The 26,552-nt window shown below is 39.2% G+C and overlaps 2 protein-coding genes and 1 long non-coding RNA gene across 7 annotated transcripts; 2 read left to right on the top strand and 1 right to left on the bottom strand.

Annotated features, from left to right (window-relative positions):
- Nucleotides 1-13: 13 nt before the first annotated feature.
- On the top strand, nucleotides 14-1,425 carry LOC125178614. Its single transcript, XR_007156968.1, has 3 exons — nucleotides 14-109; nucleotides 692-820; nucleotides 1,025-1,425. It is a non-coding gene; the product is annotated as an uncharacterized LOC125178614 (long non-coding RNA).
- A 1,705-nt stretch (nucleotides 1,426-3,130) lies between these two features.
- On the top strand, nucleotides 3,131-15,090 carry LOC125178613. Of its 4 annotated transcripts, XM_047882816.1 has the most exons (5): nucleotides 3,131-3,202; nucleotides 13,426-13,457; nucleotides 13,685-13,788; nucleotides 14,429-14,557; nucleotides 14,777-15,090. In XM_047882816.1, the coding sequence occupies exons 1-5, from the start codon at nucleotides 3,162-3,164 to the stop codon at nucleotides 14,819-14,821; spliced, it is 351 nt and encodes a 116-aa protein (XP_047738772.1). In that variant the 5' UTR covers nucleotides 3,131-3,161; the 3' UTR covers nucleotides 14,822-15,090. The 4 variants fall into 4 exon arrangements, with proteins under 4 accessions (XP_047738772.1, XP_047738771.1, XP_047738773.1 ...); XM_047882815.1 differs by lacking the exons at nucleotides 13,426-13,457; nucleotides 13,685-13,788 and adding an exon at nucleotides 3,754-3,857 and having other exon boundaries at nucleotides 3,131-3,234; XM_047882817.1 differs by lacking the exons at nucleotides 13,426-13,457; nucleotides 13,685-13,788; nucleotides 14,429-14,557 and adding exons at nucleotides 3,754-3,857; nucleotides 4,504-4,632 and having other exon boundaries at nucleotides 3,131-3,234.
- A 4,381-nt stretch (nucleotides 15,091-19,471) lies between these two features.
- On the bottom strand, nucleotides 19,472-25,961 carry LOC125178615. Of its 2 annotated transcripts, XM_047882818.1 has the most exons (6): nucleotides 21,743-21,837; nucleotides 21,377-21,451; nucleotides 21,060-21,169; nucleotides 20,754-20,857; nucleotides 19,972-20,100; nucleotides 19,472-19,760 (listed from the first exon to the last, which is right to left on the bottom strand). In XM_047882818.1, the coding sequence occupies exons 2-6, from the start codon at nucleotides 21,439-21,441 to the stop codon at nucleotides 19,716-19,718; spliced, it is 453 nt and encodes a 150-aa protein (XP_047738774.1). In that variant the 5' UTR covers nucleotides 21,442-21,451; nucleotides 21,743-21,837; the 3' UTR covers nucleotides 19,472-19,715. The 2 variants fall into 2 exon arrangements, with proteins under 2 accessions (XP_047738774.1, XP_047738775.1); XM_047882819.1 differs by lacking the exons at nucleotides 20,754-20,857; nucleotides 21,060-21,169; nucleotides 21,377-21,451; nucleotides 21,743-21,837 and adding exons at nucleotides 25,229-25,332; nucleotides 25,852-25,961.
- Between the last annotated feature and the right edge of the window lie 591 nt (nucleotides 25,962-26,552).

Here is a 26,552-nt window from a genome sequence, read left to right as displayed (position 1 = left end):
TCTTCCGGCAGACTGCGCCAAATCTATGGGCTCACCAGGGTACAATGTCGAAGTCTGTGATCCGATTGTGTTCGATTACTATAAATGCGTCTTAAAAACTTCAGGACTTGTAAGTATCTCTGCGAGCTGAATATTAGTTCAGTATTTTGAAATTTGGTTTTATTATTTATTTCACGGTTGTTTGCTTGCAACAAAATGCGTTATGACGTTAATATTTTTTGCACCCTGTTTGTCCAGTCCCTTTGTGGCTAAAATGAGCACAACGGTCATTGGAGAGGGAATGGATGTGCATCGAAAGGAAAATCGGATTAAAATGTATTGATACGAACTAAATATGCAATAATTTTCTCCAAAATACGTGCTGGATTATTCTGTATTCTTCGCTCAAAGACACATGATTGTAATTAATATGAAAAAAGCAGACGACTCGAGTTATCTTGAAGGGAATCAGTTAAGTGACTCCATAGAAATCCATCTAAAGCGAATCTTCGATGTTTTCAAGGGAATTAGTCATTTGTTCATTTTATTCTTATACAAGCTTGTGATTCAACCGTTTTTTCATCAGCACCTTGCAATGATTTCAACATTAATAAATTCTCCCATACGAATCTTCTAATGAGGAAAGAGTGTCTTCTTTTCCTTGGCTTCCACTTCTCCATTAACTCATCGCTTCCTATCCTATCTTCAACAGCTTAAAGCCGACGGCTCTTTCGACGACGCGGCCTTCAAGAAAACAGCATTGCAGAACAAGTGCAGCTCGGACGCCAAGTTCTCAACCGCTTACCAGTCTTGCAGGGACTCTACCATGAAATACTTGAACGTAAGGAACGGTTATTTTGTTTATGATTTCTTTTGACATTATTTAGACCAACTTCAAATCGTTTTTAACATATATTGCTTATCGAGGATATCAGAACATTGATGTAATGTATGGCGTGACTCTTACTCAAATCCATGCCTTGCGGGAGTACAATTTGTTGTATCTGCGAATGTTTGATGCTGATGTGTATGTCCTGTTTTTCAGTTACCTCGATTCATCATTTGCCTAGTTAAAAAATTAGAACTTTGAGGCAACTGAAAGAGAATGAAATCACCCGGAACACTGCGGATTAAACTTATACGGACCACGGCAAATTGAACTCACCCTGATTACGGCGAACCGAATTCATACGGAACACCACAAACAGTACTCAACCCGAACACGTCTGACTGAATTCATACGCAGCACTACAAACAGAAATAACCCTGGACACGGCGAACTGAACTCACCCGGAACACGTTTGGACCCAACATCAGTATCTGGATAGATATCTATGTAATGTTTGACCATATTATTCACGAGCTCATAATGTAAGGAAGTGTTTTGAGGAAAATCATCTATATTGATGATTATAATCTATATCTTGATCTATATATCAATCTATATATACATATATTCATACCATGCAAGAAGTTGAGTTTTCGTACCCTCTCAAACGTTGAAAGTTACTTAATATAACATATTCACGACACTAATTCGTCCGACCTGTAACGGTTTCGTTGAAAGGGGTAATCGATCTATCAAATATTTTGGAAAGTTTTCCCGACACACCAATGAAATGTCCCCCACACCAACCTTGGATTCATGACAATAACGTATAACAAGAACTTTCATATATCCACTTACAGACTAATTTAACCCCTTACTTCTGTTCAATAAGCTATTATGATGATAGAACGTATGAGTTTCAATATAGCGCCTATGCTTCAAGAATGGTGATGACTCATGATCGACAGCAGTGTGAATGATCGGTGACCCCTGAATATTCCGTGGAACATCCATGTTGGAGATAATGGTGTATATTGCCATTACTAACTTAAATTATTGGGTATATATAACCCTTTACTATATAAAATAATTGAGTAGGAATTGAGTAGCTGGGCGTACCGCGCCGCACCAGAGAGGATCTTATGACGCTACATCATTTTTCTTAGTTACTGTCATGAAGGTTCATAATTTGAATATATTATTAATAGAATTCATGGGTCATGATTAACTTGCGGTCTTTCATTTAATAACATTGAAGTCATTCGATTTACATAAATATTCACATTCCGAATAGTTTATCACTCAGGCTTTTCTTATTAATAAAAGCAATATTAATTTAGAGACTAAGAGTGCTGATGTATAATCAAGAAATGTTATGAACGCAATCAATTGTTGATGCCGACGTATTTAATCATCGCCCACATGTAAGCCGTGCTTGCTTGTCGAGATGCTAGTGACATCTGCGACCTCGACTGCAGGAGGAAAACAATCGAACTTCATTGGTCCAAGAATTTAAATGCAATGCATTTGCCCTGAGTTATGAACTAACAAACACTCATGGACAATAAAGCAGTTGACTAATGATTCTCCTCACGCATCAAAAAATGTGAGCTTTAGTTCAGTTGAACGTTTTAGTCACTGTGCTCATTTAATATTCCTGAGAGTATTTGCTCGTTGAAATGTTTATGACATTTATGACTGACAGCAAAAGAAAGACAAACGAACATCGTTGGTCCGAGAATTAAATATTAATTTTATTAATGATTCTCCTCACGCTTCAACAAATGAGTTTTAGTTCATATGAACGTGTGAGGCACTGGGCTTAATAATTTCTGTTTGCGCTTCATATTCCTTCATTCTTTTCTTATTACTTATTTTGTATCGTCAATGATGAAACTATCGATATATCATCAAGTGCGATTCTCCGGATGTGGCACAGATCGCTAAGGTGCGAGAAATTCACTATTCCTCACCGTCAATTAATACATAATATTCGAGGTTACCGCCATTAATTCCATTTTTTATTTCATTTATAGAATAAGTGGTATTGGAAATCTTGGTTTCTGGAGCGGAGGGAGAAGGAGACGTTGAGAGAAATTTGTTTGTTTGAACGTTCATGGTGCGAGGTGCTACCTTACTATCGCTCAAAGTGCAAACCAAAATTTGTCTGAAGTGTTTAGTCCCATGTTTTGAACTTATTTCATAGAGAAGCAGGACAAAATTAATTTTCAATTGATATGCTTCCAAAAAATTTTATGTTACCACTAAACAGACTAAAATAAAAATATTTAAATGATGTTTTTGTTACAGTGTTCCCTCCACTTGTTTCTTGGCCTTACAATCTGCGATCAACATGCTGAACAACGCAAACGCAGCTACGACTTGCCCAACAAAATATCAGACGGCTATTAATTCATACTATGCAAGTAAGAAAATAGATAGGCAACAGATTATTACGTTTTTCATTACGTCTTTCACGCACAGGAACGTTTTCACGTTTCACCCGGTGGAAATCTCGGAGATATTTCAAACTATCGACAGCTTGGAAAAGATCCGGTCGAATGACCTGTTTTAAAATCTCGTACAAGAATCAGCGACAGGCCACATCAGCGGACCTATTCTTCAGCGCCGACTTCACTATGCTATGCTATGCTACGCTCAACGCTGCAATTGAACATGTTTCCTAATCTTTTCATCCTGAGGTAGATTGTCCCGCTCACACCTTAGCTTGGTCCCGTAGATGACGACTCGCACGATACCATCCAACGCAACGCTTCTGACACACTTTTTGTCGTTGACAGCCACCATTTGCATCATAAAATTTTGTGGACAGTAATTTTGTTGAATGCTACATACCATCTTTCCTTTCTGCTGCATTATTTTTAGATTATGAAATGAAGAAGAATAACTTCGTACTGTTACTTTATTTAACCCTCCCTCAACAGACCAAAACTGCTCCTGGGACTATGGCTCACAACCGCACAGTGTCGAAGTCTGTGATCCGATTGTGATGGATTACAATAAATGCGCCTTAAAAGCTGTAGGACTTGTGAGTATCTCTGCGAGCTGATTAAGAGTTGTGTTTAAAAATTTGATTTCATTATTTATTTCACGGTTATTTACTTGCAATAAAATGCGTTGGGAGTTAATTTTTTTCACACCCTGTTTGTCCAGTCCCTTTGTGGCTAAAATGAGCACAACGGTCTTAGTCCTGGGAATGGAAGTGCATCGAAAGGAAAAATCGTATTCAAATTCATTAATACGGACTAAATATGCATACTTTTCTCAAAAAATTAGCGCTGGTGTAAGATTATTCTCTATCCACCGCTACAAAGGAACATGCATGTAAGTCATTTGCAAAGAGCAGACGACTCGAGTTATCTCAAAGGGAATCAGTTAGATGTCTCAAAAACAATTCATTCTGAACAAATCTTCGATATTTTGAGGGCAGTTAGTCTTTGTTTATTGATAAATGATAAATGCTTGTGATTCAACTGTTGTTTCATCAGCTCCTCACAGTAATATCAACACTTGATTGCATGTGACGTAACAGTCTTGATTTATCCATAATTTAAATTTTTTCTGTTCATATAATATATTCCTCCACTTATTCCTTCATATGAGAAAAATGTCTCTTCTTTTCCTTGGTTTCCTTTTCTCCATTACCTCATCGTATCCTATCCTATCTTCAACAGCTTAAAGCCGACGGCTCTTTCGACGACGCGGCCTTCCAGAAAACCACGTTGCAGAACAAGTGCAGCTCGGACGCCAAGTTCTCAACCGCGTACAAGCCTTGCAGGGACTCTACCATGAAATACTTGAACGTAAGGAACGGTTATTTTGTTTATGATTTCTTTTGACATCATTTAGACTAACTTCAAATAGTTTTTAACATATATTGCTTATCGAGGATATCAGAACATTGATGTTATGTATGGCGTGACTCTTACTCAAATCCATGCCTTGTGGAAGTGCAATTTGTTGTATCTACGAATGTTTGATGCTGATGTGTATGTCCTTTTTTTCAGTTTCCTCGATTCATCATTTGCCAAGTTAAAAAATTAGTGCTTTGAGGCAAACGAAAGAGAATAAACTCACCCGGAACACTGCGGATTTAACTTATACGGAACACGGCAAATTGAACTCACCCTGATTACGGCGAACCGAATTCATACGGAACACCACAAACAGTACTCAACCCGAACACGGCGGTCTGAACTCACCCGGAACAGGACTGAAACCAACATCAATATCTGGATAGATATCTAGATAATGTTTGACCATATTATTCACTAGCTCATAATAGCTCATAATGTAAGGGAATGTTTTGAGAAAAATCATCTATATTGATGATTATAATCTATATCTTGATCTATATATCAATCTATATATACATATAGTTCATACCATGCAAGAGGTTGAGTTTTCTTACCCTCTCAAACGTTGAAAGGTACTTAATGACACATATTCACGACAGTAATTCGTCCCGCCAGTAACGGTTTCGTTGAAAGGGGTAATCGATCTAACAAATATTTTGTAAAGTTTTCCCGACACACACCTGGAGTGTCGCCCACACCAACCTTTGATTCACGACAATAACGTATAACAATAACTTTCATATATTCACTTACAGACTAATTTAACCCCTTACTTCTGTTCAATAAGCTATTATGAAGATAGAACGTGTGAGTTTCAATGTAGCGCCGAGGCGTTAAGAATGATGATGACTCATGATCGACAGCAGTGTGAACAATCGGTGACCCCTGAATATTCGGTGGAACATCCATATTGGGAGTAATGGTGTATATTGTCATTACTACCCTACATTCTTGTTAAATATTACCCTTTACTATATAAAATAATTGAGTAGAAATTGAGTAGCTGGGCATACCGCGCCGCGTCAGAGAACCTTATGGAGCTACATCATTTTTCCTAGTTGCTGTCATGAAGGTTCATAACTTGAATATATTATTGGTAGAAATTATAGGTCATGATTAACTTGCTGTCCTTCATTTTATAATATTGAAGTCATTTAATTTACATAATTATTCACATTTCCAATAGTTTATCACTCAGGCTTTTCGTATTAATAAAAGCAATATTAATTTAGAGACTAAGAGTGCTGATGTATAATCAAGAAATATTATGAACGCAATCAATTTTTGATGCCGACGCAATAAATCACCGCCCACATGCAAGCCGTGTTTGCTCGTTGAGATGCTAATGACATCTGCGAACTCGACTGCAGGAGGAAGACAATATGACTTCATTGGTTTGAGAATATCAATGCAATGCATTTGCCTCGAGTTTGCCAATGCGTTTGCCTCAGAAACCAAAATTCTATAGATCAAGATGAATTCATTATAAAAACTTGTCCACTGAGTCGCGTGTTTTCATTTCTTATTCAAACACTAAAAGTTTTCGAAAATAAAACTTTTTTTTTCTCATGCATTTGCTTTTCAGGCTAACCGACGCCCACCTACTCGTTACTCTATTTTCCACTGCCGTGATGGGCAGTAGTCACACACTTCAAAAATAATAAGCCCAGTGACTAAAACGTTCAGCTGAACTAAAGCTCACATTAGTTGATGCGTGGGGAGAAACATTAGTCAACTGCTTTAATGTCCAAGAGTGTTTGTTAGTTGATAACTCGGGGCAAATGCTTTGCAGTGAAATTCTCGGACCAATAAAGTTCGATTGTCTATCTCCGGCAGTCGAGGTCGCAGAAGTCGTTAGTCTTGACGTTCAAATATTCTTTAGAGTTTGGAATATAAATAAGCAACTAAAATAATTCAATATTAATTCTATTGGAATATTGACCTTCAAGTCTGCCAGCAAGATCATCAATGTCATCAAGGTCTATTATTCAAAAAATAGTGCTTTGGAATATGTAGTCTGTTACTTAAACATATAAAAACAATCGTTGTACGTTATTGCCGCGAGTAGCAGAGCGTCATCTCTCTTCGGCATGACGAAAAACTTTGCAACCATTTTTGATAGTTCGATAACCCTTTCAACAACTCTGTTACTGACTGGATGGATTAGTGTCGTAAATGTATGTTTTTATCGGATGAATTTCTTTGAAAGCGTGATGTCAGTCTTTCATACTTCTGTCAGAGCTTATATATTGAGCTCTACCTGAGGATCGGGTTACGTTGACTAAGGTAGTGAGGGATAAGTAAGACACATAAGTCCACATAACATATCTTGTATACGGGGTGGTAATACAGAGTTGCGATACAGAGGCGTAAGCTACGGCATCGACCGTAAGGTCGGAGAACTCAAGCTACACGCTACATCGCGGAGTGCTTATCAGCTACTGGGGGGACCTTATACTTAAGGTTGCTAGCCCTTATATAGGGTCCACTTCCGCCCACTACTAAGGTCTTGATCGCGTGATCTATCACGTGTCTTCGTGTCTTCGTGAAACATATGCAGTATGGCAACTTCTCGGTGTCACCGTGAACTCAATAGCTAACTAGGTCTGCTGGTAAACACATGAGGACTCGTTTCCACAACCTACTCTCGGACACTTTAGAATTTCACTGCAATGCATTTGCCCAGAGTTATCAACTAACAAACACGCTTGGTCATTAAAGCAGTTGACTAATGTTTCTCCTCACGCATAAACGAATGTGAGCTTTAGTTCATTTGAACGTGTTAGTCACTTAGCTTACTGTTTTTGATGTGTATGACTATTGCCCATCCTGGCAGTGGCAACTTGAGTAACTAGTGGGTGGGCGTCGGTTGGCCTTCCTCCAGCGACCTCGACTGCCGGAGGAAGACAATATGACTTCATTGGTTTGAGAATATCAATGTAATGCACTTGCCTCGAGTTTCCCAATGCGTTTGCCTCAGAAACCCAAATTCCATAGACCAAGATGAATTCATTATAAAAATTTGTCCACTGAGTCGCGTGTTTTCATTTCTTATTCGAACACTAAAAGTTTACGAAAATAAAAGTTTAATTTGTTTCTCACGCATTTGCATTTCAGGCTAATCGATGCCCGCCTACTCGTTACTCTAGTTTACACTGCCGGGATGGGCAGTAGTCAAACACATCAAGAATAATAATCCCAGTGACTAACACGTTCAAATGAACTAAAGCTCACATTAGTTGATGCGTGAGGAGAATCATTAGTCAACTGCCATAATGACCACGCGTGTTTGTTAGTTGATAACTCGGGAGAAATGCATGGCATAGAAATTCTTGGACAAATGAAGTTCGATTGTCATCCTTCGGCAGCCAAGGTCGCAGATCTCATTAGCATCTCAACTAGCAAATATTCTTTGGAATATTAATAAAAAATTAAAATAATTCAATATTAATTTTATTGGAATATTGATCTTCAAGTCTGCCAGCAAGATCATCAATGTCATCAAGGTCTGTTATTCAAATCATAGTGCGTTGGATTATGTAGTCAGTAGCTTCGTCGTCGTCGTCGGCATCCGTCCGTCTCGAGAGACGATGGGTTAGCTATCGGTCCCGCCTGCATCGCCGAGAGTGGCTGTACAGACCAATCCTGGAGTGACAATCCAATCCACAGCCATCACAGGTGAAGGCAGATGGCTGTCGCTGCTGCGTCGCCCGCTGTTTCCGTCTGAATCTCCTNATCCATGCGACAACATTTCTTCTCGCTTCGAGTCACCGATATGTCTGTCTCTTATACACATCTAGATGTGTATAAGAGACAGCGACTAACCAGGCCAAAAGCCTTCGTTACGTCAATAAAAGCGACGTGGAGAGGCATCTGCTGCTCATTGCACTTCTCCTGCAGCTGACGCGGGGAGAAAATCATGTCCACCGTCGATCGACCAGCCCTGAAACCGCATTGGGATTCGGGGTAGACGCGAGCGGCGAGGAGCTGCAACCGAGAGAGAGCGAACCGGGCGAACACCTTGCCAACAACGCTGAGGAGAGAGATTCCCCGGTAGCTGTAAGTAAGTAAGTCTGTAACTTAAACATATAAAAACTATCGTTGTGCGTTATTGCCGCGCCGCTAGTCGCAGAGCGTCATCCCACTTTGGCATGACGAAAAACTTTGCAACCATTTCGATAACCCGATAACCCTTTCAAAAACTCCGTTACTGACTGGATGGATTAGTGTCGTAAATATATGTTATATCGGATGAATTTCGTCGAAAGCGTGATGTCAGTCTTTCATACTTCTTTCAGAGCTTATATATTATGCTCTACCTGAGGATCGTGTTTCGTGACTAAGGTCGTGAAGGTAAGTAAGCCACGTGTGTCTAGATAATATATCTTGTATACGGTGGTTATACATTACGATACAGAGGTATAAGCTACGGCGTCGACCGTAAGGTCGGAGAACTCAACCGACACGTTACCGTTACATCGCGGAGCGCTTATCAGTTACTGCTGGATGCCCTACTTAAGGTTGCTAGCCCTTATATAGGCCTCGCTTCCGCCCACTACTAAGGTCTTGATCGCGTGATCTATCACGTGTCTTCGTGAAACATATGCTGTATGGCAAGGTCTCAGTGTCACCGTGAACTCAATAGCTAACTAGGTCTGCTGGTAAACACATGAGGACACGTTTCCATAACCTACTCTCGGACACTTCAGCGCCAGCGAGACTAACCGAATTTTCATTGTTCACTTTACCAATTTTACTGAACCTAATTCAGTTATCAGGATCAGTTAGTTAAGTGGGTGCCGTTTACTGGGTTTGTTTTTTGTTCGTGTTTCTGTATATACTCTGCACCATCAGCATAACATAACATAACATAATATAGTGATGTCGGCGCTAAAGAGTAGGCCTGATGTGGCCTGTCGCCGATTCTTGTACTTTTCGTGACATGTTCACAGAAGATTCAAAAGCATGTCATCTGACCGGATTTTTTCAAGACTGACGATAGTTTGCAATAGCTACTGGACTTCCACCGGGTTCGATAAGGAGCTAGGCATTGCAATCATGATTAACTTGCTGTCGTTCATTTTATGACATTGAAGTCATTTAATTTACATAATTATTCACATTCCGAATAGTTTATCACTCAGACTTTTCGTATTAGTAAATGCAATGCTAATTAGGAAACTAGAAGCGCTGAGAGATAAACAAGAAACATTATGAACGCAATCAATTGTTGATGCCGACGTATTTAATCATCGCCCACATGTAAGCCGTGTTTGCTCGTTGAGATGCTAATGACATCTGCGACTTCGACTGCAGGAGGAAGACAATATGACTTCATTGGTTTGAGAACATCAATACAATGCAGTTGCCTCGAGTTTGCCAATGCGTTTGCCTCATAAACCCAAATTTATTTTATATACCAAGGTGAATTTATTATAAAAATCTGTCCACTGAGTCGCGTGTTTTCATTTCTTTTTCGAACACTAAAAGTTTTCGAAAATAAAAGTTTAATTTTTTTAGTATGCATGGAATGCAAGTATTTGCATTCCAGGCTAACCGACGCCCACCTACTCGTTACTCTAGTTTTCCCTGCCGGGATGGGCAGTAGTCACACACATCAAGACTATTAAGCCCAGTGACTCACACATCCAAATGAACTAAAACTCACATTAGTTGATGCGTGAGGAGAACCGTTAGTCAACTGCCATAATGACCACGCATGTTTGTTGGTTGATAACTCGAGGTAAATGCATTGCATTAAAATTCTCGGGCCAATGAAATTCGATTGCCTTCCTCCCGCAGCCAAGGTCGCAGATGTCTTTAGCATCTTAACTAGCAAATATTATTTTCGGGGTGGTTAAACATTTCGAGACAGAGGTATAAGCTACGGCGTCGACCGTAAGGTCGGAGAACTCTACCGACACGCTACATCGAGGAGCGCTTATCAGCTACTGGGGGGGACCTTACTTAAGGTTGCTAGCCCTTATATAGGCTTCGCTTCCGCCCACTACTAAGGTCTTGATCGCGTGATCTATCACGTGTCTTCGTGTCTTCGTTAAACATATGCTGTATGGCAAGGTCTCAGTGTCACCGTGAACTCAATAGCTAACTAGGTCTGCTGGTAAACACATGAGGACTCGTTTCCACAACCTACTCTCGGACACTTCAGTGCCAGCGAGACCAACCGAATTTTCACTGTTCCCTTTACCAATTTTTACTGAACCTAACTCAGTTATCAGGATCAGTTAGTTCAGTGCGTGCCGTTTACTGGGTTTGTTTTTTGTTCGTGTTTCTGTATATACTCTGCACCATCAGCATAACAAAACATAACATAACATAGCATAACATTAACATAACAGAACATAGTGATGTCAGCGCTGAAGAGTAGGCCTGATGTGGCCTGTCGCCGATTCTTGTACTTTTCGTGACTTGTTCACAGAAGATTCAAAAGCATGTCCTCTGAAAGGATTTTTTCAATACTGATAATAGTTTAAATAGCTACTAGACTTCCACCGGGTTAGATAAGGTTCTAGGCATTGCAAGTCTGAACATATTTTTCCATAGCTTTAACTAGTTTGTTCTTTAACGTATTTATACTATGAGCGCCTATGATGTAATCGGAGAGGCAGTTCCACACGTCGGTGATTCGAAGCGAGAAGAAATATTGTTAATTAGTTGTTTAATAGCAATTTTTTTTGTTTTGGGCATAAACTCCCCTTAATTCACTACATGAATGATTTTTTATTCCAGAAATCTTTGTTGGCGATATGATTTATACTTTGCCATTAGTTGGCACCCCATAATTTCATTTCTATACAGTTATGTTGGGCTGAGTTTGTTTGTCTGCTTGATAGTCTCTTGCTTGAAATAATACTGTATCGGGCCAGCCTTGGCCGCGCTTTAAACGCTGTGAGTTTTCTTCAGCCGTTGAAAAACGCTGTTTTTCAGACTAAGACTGAAGTGAAAAATTTGCGCAGATAGGTTTCTCGGCCGCAGTTGATTGCAAGAAGGCAGCCTACTTTTGCGTGACAATCTACACTTCGTAATGTCTGTATATCACCGGGTTCGATATGGTGCTAGGCATTTAAGTCTGAACATATATTTTTCCATAGCTTTATCTAGTCTGTTCTTGAACACTGTTGAAAACTGAAATTTCACTGAAAATTTCGCTGGAAACTGCGTTCAAACTTGGAGCGCCAACGATGTCATCGGGGAGGCTGTTCCACATGTCGGTGATTCGAAGCGAGAAGAAATGTTGTAGCGTGGATGAGTTGCAATGCAGTTTTTTAGTTTATAGCTGTGGCCCCTGGTGTTGGTTCTAGTACTAGTAATTCTAGTAATCCTTCTGAGACCTTGTATAAACAATGAGTATACTTGTATACTTCAAGGAGGTCAATGGTTTATTATACAAAAAATAGTGCATTAGATTATGCAATCTGTAACGAAACATATAAAAAATATCGGTATACGTTATTTTCACGAGTAGCAGAGTATCATCTCACATTGGCATGAATAGAAAATGACCAGAAAACCAGAAAAACCAATTTTGATGGTCCGATTAACCCTTTCAACAACTCCATTACTGGATAGATTAGAGTCGTAAATATACGTTTTATTAGATGAATTTCGTTGAAAGCGTGATGTCAGCAGCTCTTACTTCAGACTAACCGAATTTTCGCTGTACCCTTTACCAAGGGGGTACAGTGTATCCTTTACCGTTTTCACTATACCCTTTACTGAACCTAACTCAGTTATCAGGATCAGTTAATTCAGTGCGCGCCATTCACTAGTTCGTTTTTTGTTCTTGCTTCTGTATTCACTCCGCATCATCAGCATCCACTAGTGCCTTCGTTATCAATGAAGTGTCAAAAATACAAAGTTCCCTTCACCGCACGGTTAAAGTTCGGTTGGTCTGGCTGGCGCTGAAGTAAGAGCGGCTCATATCGCCGTCGATCTCACAGTGTCAGAACATGACGATCGAAATTCAGAGCCTTTATCGAACAGCCGCGGCTGCGGTCTGAAGCAACAAAAATGAATTCAACGACAAGATGATCAAGCAAACCAAAAAACTCTCGGAAGATCGTTATTATATTCTATCATTCTTTAAAATACCACGCATCATGCGTGCCTAGTCATTATTCGATGACTGCACTGGTTGCAGCCATGAACAAACTTGATTATGAAAGCGGTGCGTGGAGGTTATCTGCGAATTTATTCATGCTGCACCTGAACCAACAAACAGCAGGTCTATAAAAATGCTCGTCACATGCCAACACCGCAACAGTGACTCATAAGTACTTTGAGCCCAAACACATCCTGTTCTGTCTCTCTGACCAAGAGAATATCCTGTTCATTCTTTCCGATCCCAGACATATCCAGTTCTGTTTCTCCGGCCCCAGGCCCCCATGCAGAAGATGAATCGAGGTCTCTTGCTTCTCGTCGTGGCCGCGACGTCGGTGTCGGCCCAGACGTAAGTGTGCTCTTGCTGTAAAATATTTTGTGCTCGCGATGACGTTTGTGACTATTTCATGTCGAAAAAATTTACAATATTTTATAGAGAAGCAGGGCAAAATTAATTTTCAAACGATATGCTTCCAAAAAATTTTATGTTACCACTAAACAGATTAAAATAAAAATATTTAAATTATGTTTTTGTTACAGTGTCCCCTCCACTTGTTTCTTGGCCTTCCAATCTGGGATCAACAACATGAATAACGCAGTTTCGACTTGCCCAACAAAATATCGGACGGCTACTAATTCATACTATGCAAGTAAGAAAATAGATAGGCAACATTTTATTACGTTTTTCATTATGTTTTTCACGCACAGGAACGTTTTCACTGTTGAAAGCCACCATTTGCATCAAAAAATTTTGTGAACAGTAATTTTATTGGAAGCTACATACCATTTTTCCATTCTGCTGCATTATTGTTAGCTAATAAAATGAAGAAGAATAACTTTGTACTGTTACTCTATTTAATTAACCCTCCCCCAACAGACCCAAACTGCCCCTGGCAAGAAGGCTCACCACCGTACAATGCCGAAGTCTGTGATCCAATTCTATTCGATTTCATGAAGTGTCAGTTAAATGCTACAGGACTTGTGAGTATTTCTGTGAGCTTATTATTTGTTCAGTGCTTAAAATTATTATTTATTTCAAGGTTGTTTGCTTGCAATAAAATGCTTTGGGCGCTAATCTTTTTCACACCCTGTGTATCCAGTCCCTTTGTGGCTAAAATGAACGCAACGGTCATTGGAGTGGGAAGGGATGTGCATCTAAAGGAAATGTCGGAGTAAAAGTTATTGATACGGACTTAATATGCATACTTTTTTCTCCAAAATGATTACGGTTGTAAGATTATTCTATATCCACCCCTTCAAAAAGTAACATGAATATAAGTCGTTTGCAATGAGCAGACGACTCGAGTTATCTCAAAGAGAATCAGTTGGGTATCTCCATGGCAATTGATTTAAGGAGAATCTTCGATGTTTTGAAGGGAGTTAGTAATTTTTTCTTTTCTTCTGATACATGCTTGTGATTCAACCATTTTTCCTAAGCTACCAACAGTGATATCAACACTTGTCTGCATGAGGCGTAACAATCTTGATTTGTCCACAGTTTACATTTTCTGCTCTTACAATATATTCCTCCACATGAACCTCCAAATGAGAAAAAGGTTTAATCTTTTCCTTGACCTTTTTTTCTCCATTAACTCATCGTATCCTATCCTATCTTCAACAGCTTAAAGCCGACGGTTCTTTCGACGACGCGGCCTTCAAGAAAACAACGTTGCAGAACAAGTGCAGCTCGGACACCAAGTTCCCAACCGCGTACAAGTCTTGCAAGGACTCTACCATGAAATACTTGAACGTAAGGAACGGTTATTTTGTTTATGATTTCTTTTAACATTATTTAGACCAACTTTAAATCGTTTTCTAACAAATGTATTTCTTATCGAGGATATCCGAGCCTCAATGCAATGTATGGCGTGACTATATACCTCATAACTCGAATCCATGCCGTCAGCGAGAGTACACTTTGTTGTATCCTCAAATGTTTTATGCTGATGTTTCATGTCATGTTTTCCAGTATATTCGGTTCCTCTACTGCCTAAAGAGAACATTTACAGCTTGAGGCAACTGAAAGAGAATTAAATCACCCGGAACACGGCAAACAGAACTCACTGGAACACGGCAGACTGAACTCACCCGGAACACTGCGGACTGTACTAATACGGAACACGACAAACAGAGTTCACCCGGAACACGACTGACATCAGCATTAATATAAGGATGAATATCTAAATAAAGTTTGACTATATTATCCACGCGTTCATAATGCACGGAAGTGTTTTGAGAAACAATCTATAATGATGGGACCGGAATATAATCCACGAAATGCAAGAAGTTGAGTTTTCTTACCCTCTCAAGCCTAGGTTACCCATTACCCTCTTGTGCCTTATTTACTCATAATCCTCTCAAGTATTGGTTTATCCTCTCGCTCTTTTTCCCTCTCGAATGTTGGTCATCCCTTTACCCCTCAAGTGTTAGTTACCCCCTTACCCCCTCAAGTGCTGCTTACCCCCATACCTTCGCAGGCGTTTGTTACCCCTTTACCCCCAAGTGTCGATTACACCTTACCCTCTTAATTGCTGTTTACCCATTACCCTCTCAAGGGTTGTTTACTTCTAACCTGGGTATTGTTTAGACTTAAAACAATGGAAACTCACCCAACAGTTACAATATTAATTCTTAGCCGCCCGATATCAAAGCAGCAGGTAAATGAATATAAAATAGAGACTTTAGTTAATACAACATGACGCGCGGTTTTACTAATGATGTATAGTTGTATATTGTTGTCTTTATTGCATTTTTTATTGAGTTGTAAAGAGACGCAACGAAATCGGCGACTGTAAAACATTGGTCGATGTGTCGGAAAAGTAATAAAGGTTTAAATGGGTATTAGTTTAAAGATCTTGTTTCTCAATTTGGTTATGTAGGAGTTAATCAACAAGATTACCCATACTAGGCCCATTTCTGATCGAAAATTCAATCCTCCTAAAGAAAATCTCTCAAACACTTTTAATTAAACCGTTCTATCTCAGAGTAAAAACGGAATTAAAAATAGATTAATACACAAAAAGATGCTCTACTTACCATCTATACTACTACTTATCATCAGACTACTCTACTTACCACCTATACAGAATAATACGATAAACAAGTTTTGGAACCGTAGCGCTAGATCTCGCGGAATGTGTGAAACTCTCAACACGTCATTTTAAACGACAAATTGCGGCCGCTTTAGATGAGGCTGTGACCTGTGCTACCCATCGTAGTATAGCTTTTAACATGATAATGCTTTAGAAATAAACCCGAAATAGCTACGATTCTTCATTCAGAAATTATTTTGAAATTACGATGAGGGAAAAAACATAAAATCGCTAATTTGGCATTCATTTTTTTCCGGAAATATCAATAGCCAAAAAACAAAACCTACTTCAATATGTAGAGATCACTTGTGAGAAAGAGTTTGTAAAGTTTGAACCTGATCATGAAACGCGCAATTGAGATATGGACGAAAAACTGACATTTTTGGTGAAATTTGTACAATTTTGAAAGAAAAACGAAAATTTTATACCGTAAAAAGGAATTTTTTTGAATGAGTCACACATCAAAATGTTCGTCATCAATCAGACAATTAGTGTATGAAGTTTGGAAGAAAAGATAAAAGCAAAAAAAAAATATGGGCGCAAGACTGCGTTTTTTGCAAATACTCGACCAAATTTTCGTGTTTTCACAACATTTTTAAAATGAAAAAAATTTCGGCACGAAACCTACATAAAAATTTGGAGAAATTTCCATGCAAGGCAGTGAAAAATATTTGAAAAAATCAGAGAAGGCGTTGCCGAGATATGAGCGAAAAATTAAATGGTTCCCTCCATGACGCGATTTTCGAACATATGAGTATGAGCTGTGTAGACATCAATATCAAAACACGTACTGAGAGCGCGGATAAAAGCCAGGGGAACCCCAATTCTACTAACAGCAGCAAAAAAAGATACATTTACGACACTAATTCATCCGGCCAGTAACGGAGTAGTTGAAGTTTTAAGACACTATTCATCCGGCCAGTAACGGAGTAGTTGAAGTTAAGACACTATTCATCCGGCCAGTAACGGAGTAGTTGAAAGGGTTAATCGAACCATGAAAATTGGTTGAAAAGTTTTCTCGTCATGCCAAAGTGGGATGACGCTCTACGACTCTCGGCAAAAACATATAACGATATTTTTTATATGTTTAATTACAGACTACATAATCTAATGTACTCTTTTTGTGTAATAAACCATGATGACGTTGATGATCTTGCTGGCAGACATGAAGGTCAATATTCCAATAAAATTAATATTGAATTATTTTAGTTGCTTATTTATATTCTAAACTCTAAAGAATATTTGCACGTCGAGACTAACGACTTCTGCGACCACGTCTGCCGGAGATAGACAATCGAACTTCATTGGTCCGAGAACTTCACTGCAATGCATTTGCCCAGAGTTATCAACTAACAAACACGCTTGGTCACTAAAGCAGTTGACTAATGTTTCTCCTCACGCATAAACAAATGTGAGCTTTAGTTCAGTTGAACGTTTTAGTCACTGTGCTCATTTAATATTCCTGAGAATATTTGCGCGTTGATATGCTAATGGTATCTGCGACCTCGACTGCCGGAGGAAGATAATATAAATTTATTGGTGCGAGAACTTCAATGCCTTGCATTTGTCCCGAGTTATCAACTAACAAACACGCGTGGTCATTATGGCAGTTGACTAATGTTTCTCCTCACGCATAAACAAATGTGAGTTTTGGTTCATTTGAATGCAAGAGTCCCTGGGCATCCTATTTATGATGTGTGGTACTATTGCCGATCCTGGCAGAGGTAACTTGAGTAACTAGTGGGTGGGTGTCGGTCCTTTGTTAGGCCGAAACACAAATGCATGAAACAAATTTAACTTTTATTTTCAAAAACTTTTAGTGTTCCAATTAGGAATTCAAACAAAACAAATTTTTTGAAATAATTCATCTTGGTCTATAGGTATTATAGCGGGACAATTACGCTCCATAAAATGACGTTGCTGGGTCTCTGCCAGCGGGTCCTTACTTACGAGGATTACTTAAAATAGATTAGTGAATTTTCAAAGGACATAAGATATATTTAAAAAAAATAGAAAATCCCCGGCAACGACATAGGACTATAAACTAAATGCATATAAGTTTTCATATACAGACATGCATACATTAAATAAAGATATATACAAACATTACAAAGTGTAGTTTTTCACGCAAAAGTAGACAACCTCCTCGCAATCAGCTGCTACCTAGAAGCCTATCTACGCAGACTTTCTCACTCCAGTCTTAGTCAGAGAGGTGCGGCGGCTAAAAAAAACTCAGCGTTTAAAGAGCGGCCAAGGCTGGCCCGCAACAGTAGCATTTCAAGCAAGGGACTGTCAAGCAGACAAACAAACTCGGTGCAACATAACTGTATAGAAATGAAAATATGGGATGCCGACTAATGGCAAAGTATAAATCATATCGCCAACAAAAATTTCTGTAATGTAAAATTATTCATGTAGCGAGTTAAGGGGAGTTTATGCCCCAAAACAAAAAAATTGCTATTAACTAATTAACAACATTTCTTCTCGCTTCGAATCACCGACGCGTGGAACAGCCTCTCCGATTAAATCATAGGCGCTCAGAGTATGAATGCGTTAAAGAACAGACTACGTAAATCTATGGAAAAATTATGTTCAGACTTGCATTGCCTAGCCCCATATCAAACCCGGTGGAAGTCTAGTAGCTGTTTCAAACTATCGGCAGTCTTGAAAAAAATCCGGTCAGAGGACATGCTTTTGAATCTTCTGTGAACAAGTCACGAAAAGTACTTAATCGGCGACAGGCCACATCAAGCCTACTCTTCAGCGCCGACATCACTTTGTTATATTATGTTATGTTATGTTATTTTATGCTGATGGTGCAGAGTATATACAGAAACACAAACAAAAAACAAACCCAGTAAACGACACGCACTGAACTAACTGATCCTGATAACTGAGTTAGGTTCAATAAAAATTGGTAAAGGGAACAGTGAAAATTCGGTTGGTCTCGCTGGCGCTGAAGTTTCCGAGAGTAGGTTGTGGAAACGAGTCCTCATGTGTTTACCAGCAGACATAGTTAGCTATTGAGTTCACGGTGTCACTGAGACCTTGCCATACAGCATATTTTTCACGAAGACACGAAGACAAGTGATAGATCACGTGATCAAGACCTTAGTAGTGGGCGGAAGTGGACCCTATATAAGGGCTAGCAACCTTAAGTAGGGTCCCCCGCAGTAGTTGACAAGCGCTCCGTGATGTAGCGTGTAGCTTGAGTTCTCCGACCTTACGGTCGATGCCGTAGCTTATTCCTCTGTATCGCAACTCTGTATTACCACCCCGTATACAAGATANACGTTCTATCTTCATAATAGCTTATAAAACAGAAGTAAGTGGTTAAATTAGTCTGTAAGTGAATATATAAAATTTCTTGTTATATGTTATTGTCGTGAATCCAATGTTGGTGTGAGCGACACTCCAGGTTGGTGTGTGGGGAAAACTTTACAAAATATTTGATAGATCGATTACCCCTTTCAACGAAACCGTTACTAGCCGGACGAATTAGTGTCGTGAATATGTTTTATTAAGTAACTTTCAACGCTTGAGAGGGTAAGAAAACTCAAATTCTTGCATGATATGGAGTATATATTTAGATTGATATATAGGTCAAGATAGTGATTATCATTATCAATATAGATTATCTTCCTCAGAACACTTCCCTACATTGCGAACCCTGGGATAATAAAGTCAAACTTCATTTAGATCTGCATCCTGATATTAATGTTGATTTCAGTCGTGTTCTTGGTGAGTTCTGCGTGTAGTGTTTCGTATGAGTACAGTCTGCCGAGTTCCGGGTGATTTCATTCTCTTTCATTAGCTTCAAATATTTACTTGGTCCCATAGGCAATAGAGGAACCGATTATACTGGAAAACAGGACATGAAACATCAACAGACATTCGCAGATACAACAAAGTGTACTCTCGCCGAAGGCATGGATTTGAGTTGGAGGTATAGTCACGCCATACATTACATTGAGGCTCTGATATCCTCGATAAGAAATGTATGTTAGAAAACGATTTAAAGTTGGTCTAAAGAATTTTAAAATAAATTATAAACAAAATATTCGTTCCTTACGTTTAAGTATTTCCTGGTAGAGTCCCTGCAAGGCTGATACGCGGTTGAGAACTTGGCGTCCGAGCTGCACTTGTTCTGCAACGCTGTTTTCTTGAAGGCCGCGTCGTCGAAAGAGCCGTCGGCTTTAAGCTGTTGAAGATAGGATAGAATGCGATGAGTTAATGGAGAAAAGGAAGTCAAGGAAAAGAAGAGACCATTTCCTCATTTGAAGAATCATGCGGGGGAATATATTGTATGAGCAGAAAAAATGTAAATTGTTGATAAATCTAGAATGTTACGCTTCATGCAAGCAAGTGCAGATATCACTGTGAGTAGCTGATGCAAAAATATTTGAATCACAAGCATGTATGAGAATAAAAGAAACAAATGACTAACTTCCCTCAAAACATAGAAGATTAGCTTCAAATTGATTTCAATGGAGTCTCCTAACTGATCCCTTCTGATATAACTCGAGTCGTCTGCTCTTTGCAAAAGACTTATATTCATGTTTCTTTTTGGAGCGGTTGATAGAGAATAATCTTACACCAGCACTCATTTTGGAGGAAAAAATCATGCTTAATTAGTCCGTATCATTGAATTGTAATCCGATTTTTACTTTCGATGTACATCCATTCCCTCTCCAATGACCGTTGTGCTCATTTTAGCTATAAAGGGACTGGACAAACAGGGTGTGAAAAAGATTAACGCCCAACACATTTTACAACAAGCAAACAACCGTGAAATAAATAATATAAGCAAAATTTCTCACACAGAGCTCATAATCAGCTCGCCGAGATACTCACAAGTCCTGTAGTTTTAAGGAGGCATTTATTGAAACCGATTACAATCGGATCACAGACTTCGGCATTGGGAAATGCTGGGCCAACAAACCAGGAGCAGTTTGGGTCTGTTGGTGGAGGGTTAAATAATGCAACAGTATGAAGTTATTTTTTATTCATTTCATAATCTAACAATGATGCAGCAGAAATAATAGATGGTATGTAGCCTTCAATAAAATTACAGTCCACAAAATTTTCAAGCGGAGCATTTTGCGTAGATTGAACTGTGCGTAAATAACGTAATAATTTGTTGCCTATCTAATTTCTCACTTGTATTGTATGATTGAAGAGCCGTCGAGTATTTTTTTGTGCAAGTCGCAACTGTCACTTCCATATTGTAGTCTAGAGACTGCAAGGCCAAGGCACAAGTGGAGAAGACACTGTAACAAAAACATAGATTGAATATTTTTATTTAGTCTGTTTTGTTGTAACATAAAATTTGTTGGAAGCATATATATTCAAAATTAGGCTTGCCTGGCTTTTCAATAAAATTTTGGAGCATGGTCAACATAATTTCGACGTAAAGTAGTCGCAAACGTCATTGTGATCACAAACTATTTACTGCATTGTGAACGCGCTACACTTACTCCTGGGCCGACACTGACGCCGCTGCGACGACGAGAAGCAAGAGACCTCGATTCATCTTCTGCATGGGGAGATGCCTGGGGCCGAAAGAAAGAACAGGATATTTTGGGGCAGAAAGAAAGAACGGGATATGCTTGGGGTCCGAGATCTGTTACTTCACTGTTGCGGTGTTGGCATGAGGCGAGCATTTTTAGAGACCTGCTGTTTGTTGGTTCAGGTGCATCAAGAATAAATTCGCAGCTAACCTCCACGCACAGCTTTGCTAATAAATTTTGTTCAAGGCTGCAACAATTAAGTGCAGGCGTCGAATAAAGATTGGGCACGAATGATGCGTGTTTTTTAAATAATGATAGAATATACTAACGTACTTGCGATAGTTTTTTGGTTCGCTTGATCATCTTCTCGCTGAACTCTTCCTTGTTGCTTCCGACCGGAACCCAGGCTGTTCGATAAAGGCCCTGAATTTCAACGGTAACGTTCTGACACTGTAAGCTCCACGACGATGTGAGCCGCTCTTACTTCAGCGCCAGCAAGACCAACCGAACTTTAACCGTGCGGTGAAGTGAACTTTGTATTATTGACACTTTATTGATAATGAAGGCACTGGTGGATGCTGATGATGCAGAGTAAATACAGAGACATGAAAAACAAATGAACACAGCTAACTTCATGCACTGAACTAACTGATCCTTAAAACTGAGTCAGATTCAGTAAAATTTGGTAAAGGGAACAGTAAAAATCGGTTGGTCTGGCGGGCGCTGAAGTAATAGCTGCTGAAATCACGCTTCCGACGAAGTTAATCTAAAAAACATATGTTTACGTTAATAATTCAACCGGCAAGTAACGGAGTTGTTGAAAGGGGTAATCGTGCTATCGAACTTGGTTGTAATGTTTTCTCGTCATGTCAAAGCGGGATGACGCTCTACGACTCGCGGTAATAACGTATTACGATGTATTTTATATGTTTAATTACAGACTGCATATTTAAACGCACTATTTTTTATAATAAACCATGATGATGTTGATGATCTCGCTAGCAGACTTGAAGGTCAGTGTTCTAATGAATTATCATCAAATTATTTTGCTCCATCATTATTATTTCCAAGAATATTTGCTGGTTGAGATGCTAATGACATCTGTGACCTCGACTGCAGGAGGATGACAATCTAATTTCATTGGTCCAAGAATTTAAATGCAATGCATTTGCCCTGAGTTATGAACTAACAAACACGCGTGGTCATTATGGCAGTTGATTAATGATTCTCCTCGCGCATCAACACATGTGAGCTTTAGTTCAGTTGAACGTGTGAGTCTCTGGGATCATCAATATTCCTGAGAATATTTGCTCGTTGAGATGTTTATGACATTTACGACCTTGACAGCTAAAGAAAGACAAACGAACTTCATGGGTCCCAGAATTAATTATTTATTTTAACAATGATTCTCCTCACGCTTCAACAAATGTGAGTTTTAGTTCAGTTGAACGTGTGAGGCACTGGGCTTACTAATTTCTGTTGGCGCTGCATATTCCTTTATTCTTTTCTTATTACTTATTCGTATCATCAATGATGAAACTATCGATATATCCTCGAGTGCGATTCTCCGGATGTGGCACAGATCGCTAAGGTGCGAGAAATTCACTATTCCTCACCGTCAATTAGTACATATATTCGAGGTTACCGCCATTAATTCCATTTTTTATTTCATTTATAGAATAAGTGGTATTGGAAATCTTGGTTTCTGGAGCGGAGGGAGAAGGAGACGTTGAGAGAAATTTGCTTGTTTGAACGTTCATGGTGCGAGGTGCTACCTTACTATCGCTCAAAGTGCAAACCAAAATTTGTCTGAAGTGTTTAGTCACATGTTTTGAACGTCAATTTTGATCATCGGTCAACTCTTGTGACTACTTTCCAGTAAAACTCAGTGTTTGCAAGTGCTAAGAAGGCAGCCATGTCTGCCTCTTCATCTGGCCACACAACAAGCTTCGATGACCTCTGCTCAACACTGGCGGACCTCTCGGGAACCGACGACTTTCCTACTCCTTCCCCTGTCTTTGGCGCCTCATTACTACTCACCATGGCTCGTAATATTCATAAAGCCATGAGTAAAAATTAAGTAGATATTCCAATGGGGTTCACTTAACGAATGAATTATCCGGGCCAAGTGTTTAATAACTTTTTATCCCTTGTCATCTCAGAATATCTATATAGCGCATTAGAAAGCTCTTGCGATGCTGATTATAACGGTATAATCACTTTTGCTATAAGTTGAAAATTTGATAACCTGCTGGACCATTGGTAAAAGCCATCCATTATCTTAACCAGGTTTTCACTTACAATGAAAAAGCCATGATCATGGGTCTGGTCGCAGGTGTCATTTTTGGTTAAATTAGGTTAGTTTAGGTTAGGTTAGGTTAGGCTAGGTTCAGTTAAAGTTACTTTTTTTACTTTTCTTAAGTGAATCTAGTATGAATATTACGAGCGCGTAATATTTATCAATGCTCTTAAATCTCATGGCTACAGTAACTGGCCGTACTGTGATAACAAACAAATCTCGACTACATGCTAACCCAGCCTTTTCAGCTGATCCTACATCTCTGACATCCAGCAGACTAACGAACAGCGAGCAACTCACACAAAAATCCTCATTGACCTTCCTTCTTCTATNAATATACACTATTATTCCCAATATGGATGTTCCACCGAATATTCAGGGGTCACCGATCATTCACACTGCTGTCGATCATGAGTCATAACCATTCTTAACGCCTCGGCGCTACATTGAAACTCATACGTTCTAACATCATAATGCTTATTGAGCAGAAGTAAGGGGTTAAATTAGTCTGTAAGTGAATATATAAAATTTCTTGCTATACGTTATTGTCGTGAGTCCAAGGTTGGTGTGAGCGACACTCCATTGGTGTGTCGGGAAAACTTTACAAAATATTTCATAGATCGATTACCCCTTTCAACGAAACCGTTAGTGGCCGGACGAATTAGTATCGTGAATATGTGTTATTAAGTAACTTTCAACGCTTGAGAGGGTAAGAAATGTCAATTTCATGCATGATGTAGACTATATATTTAAATTTATATATAGATCAAGATATAGAAATTTATATTAGATGGCAGAATTTACTTGTTTACACACGTGCGATCGATGACCAGAGAATTCGTTGATTTATATTATTAGTGAGTGGAACTTTTCTTCAGATGACGGTAGATTAAAAGGCAAGTTTCAGCATTCGAAACGTCGTTAATAAATAAGAATTACTTTCTGAAACTTGCCTTCTAATCTACCGTCATCTGAAGAAAAGTTCCACCCACTAATAATATAAATCAACGAATTCTCTGGTCATCGATCGCACGTGTGTAATCAAGATATAGATAGATGATTTTCACCAATATCGATGATTTCTATATAGATTCACCAATATAGATGATTTTCCTCAAGTCACCGCTTATATTATGAGCTCGTGAATAATATGGTCAAACATTATATAGATATCTATCCAGATACTGATGTTGGGTTCAAACGTGTTCCGGGTGAGTTCAGTTCGCCGTGTCCAGGGTTATTTCTGTTTATAGTGCTCCGCATGAATTCAGTCCGCCGTGTTCGGGTTGAGTACTGTTTGTGGTGTTCCCTATGAATTCGGTTCGCCGTAATCAGGGTGAGTTCAATTTGCCGTGTTCCGTATTGACCGTTGTGCTCATTTTAGCCACAAAGGGACTGGACAAACAGGGTGTGAAAAAAATCAACTCCCAACGCATTTTATTGCAAGCAAACAACCGTGAAATAAATAATGAAATCAAATTTTTAAACACAACTCTTAATCAGCTCGCAGAGATACTCACAAGTCCTACAGCTTTTAAGGCGCATTTATTGTAATCCATCACAATCGGATCACAGACTTCGACACTGTGCGGTTGTGAGCCATAGTCCCAGGAGCAGTTTTGGTCTGTTGAGGGAGGGTTAAATAAAGTAACAGTACGAAGTTATTCTTCTTCATTTCATAATCTAAAAATAATGCAGCAGAAAGGAAAGATGGTATGTAGCATTCAACAAAATTACTGTCCACAAAATTTTATGATGCAAATGGTGGCTGTCAACGACAAAAAGTGTGTCAGAAGCGTTGCGTTGGATGGTATCGTGCGAGTCGTCATCTACGGGACCAAGCTAAGGTGTGAGCGGGACAATCTACCTCAGGATGAAAAGATTAGGAAACATGTTCAATTGCAGCGTTGAGCGTAGCATAGCATAGCATAGTGAAGTCGGCGCTGAAGAATAGGTCCGCTGATGTGGCCTGTCGCTGATTCTTGTACGAGATTTTAAAACAGGTCATTCGACCGGATCTTTTCCAAGCTGTCGATAGTTTGAAATATCTCCGAGATTTCCACCGGGTGAAACGTGAAAACGTTCCTGTGCGTGAAAGACGTAATGAAAAACGTAATAATCTGTTGCCTATCTATTTTCTTACTTGCATAGTATGAATTAATAGCCGTCTGATATTTTGTTGGGCAAGTCGTAGCTGCGTTTGCGTTGTTCAGCATGTTGATCGCAGATTGTAAGGCCAAGAAACAAGTGGAAGGGACACTGTAACAAAAACATCATTTAAATATTTTATTTTAGTCTGTTTAGTGGTAACATAAAATTTTTTGGAAGCATATCAATTGAAAATTAATTTTGTCCTGCTTCTCTATGAAATATTGTCAATTTTTTCGACATGAAATAGTCACAAACGTCATCGCGAGCACAAAATATTTTACAGCAAGAGCACACTTACGTCTGGGCCGACACCGACGTCGTGGCCACGACGAGAAGCAAGAGACCTCGATTCATCTTCTGCTTGGGGATATGCCTGGGGTCAGAGAAAGAGAACTGGATATGTCTGGGGTCAGATAGAAAGAACAGGATATGCTTTTGGTCAGAGAGACAGAACAGGATATGCTTGGGCTCAAAGTACTTATGTTTCACTGTTGCGGTGTTGGCATGAGGCGAGCATTTTTATAGACCTGCTGTTTGTTGGTTCAGGTGAATCAAGAATAAATTCGCAGCTAACCTTCACGCGCCGCTTTCATAATAAATTTTGTTCAAGGCTGTAACAGTGCAATCATCGAACAATGACTAGGCACGAATGATGCGCGTTTTTTTAAGAATGATAGAATATAATAACGATCT

The sequence above is a fragment of the Hyalella azteca genome, unplaced genomic scaffold (genome assembly GCF_000764305.2).
Source record: "Hyalella azteca isolate HAZT.00-mixed unplaced genomic scaffold, Hazt_2.0.2 contig11411, whole genome shotgun sequence".
Taxonomy (NCBI): Eukaryota; Metazoa; Arthropoda; class Malacostraca; order Amphipoda; family Hyalellidae; genus Hyalella; species Hyalella azteca.
Note: the sequence above shows the minus strand (reverse complement) of the source record. Positions and strands in the feature narration are given on the sequence as shown.

Excerpts from the sequence above, each read along its gene's own strand:
- LOC125178613 (XM_047882816.1), top strand. The coding sequence starts at position 3,162 with ATGCTGAACAACGCAAACGCAGCTACGACTTGCCCAACAAA. Across the intron at positions 3,203-13,425 it reads GCTACGACTTGCCCAACAAA|ATATCGGACGGCTACTAATT; the intron begins ATATCAGACGGC and ends TTGCCCAACAAA. Across the intron at positions 14,558-14,776 it reads CTACCATGAAATACTTGAAC|TATATTCGGTTCCTCTACTG; the intron begins GTAAGGAACGGT and ends CATGTTTTCCAG.
- LOC125178615 (XM_047882818.1), bottom strand. The coding sequence starts at position 21,441 with ATGCAGAAGATGAATCGAGGTCTCTTGCTTCTCGTCGTCGCAGCGGCG. Across the intron at positions 21,170-21,376 it reads GCGTCAGTGTCGGCCCAGGA|TGTCTTCTCCACTTGTGCCT; the intron begins GTAAGTGTAGCG and ends TTTTTGTTACAG. Across the intron at positions 20,858-21,059 it reads TCTTCAATCATACAATACAA|ACCCAAACTGCTCCTGGTTT; the intron begins GTGAGAAATTAG and ends CTCCACCAACAG.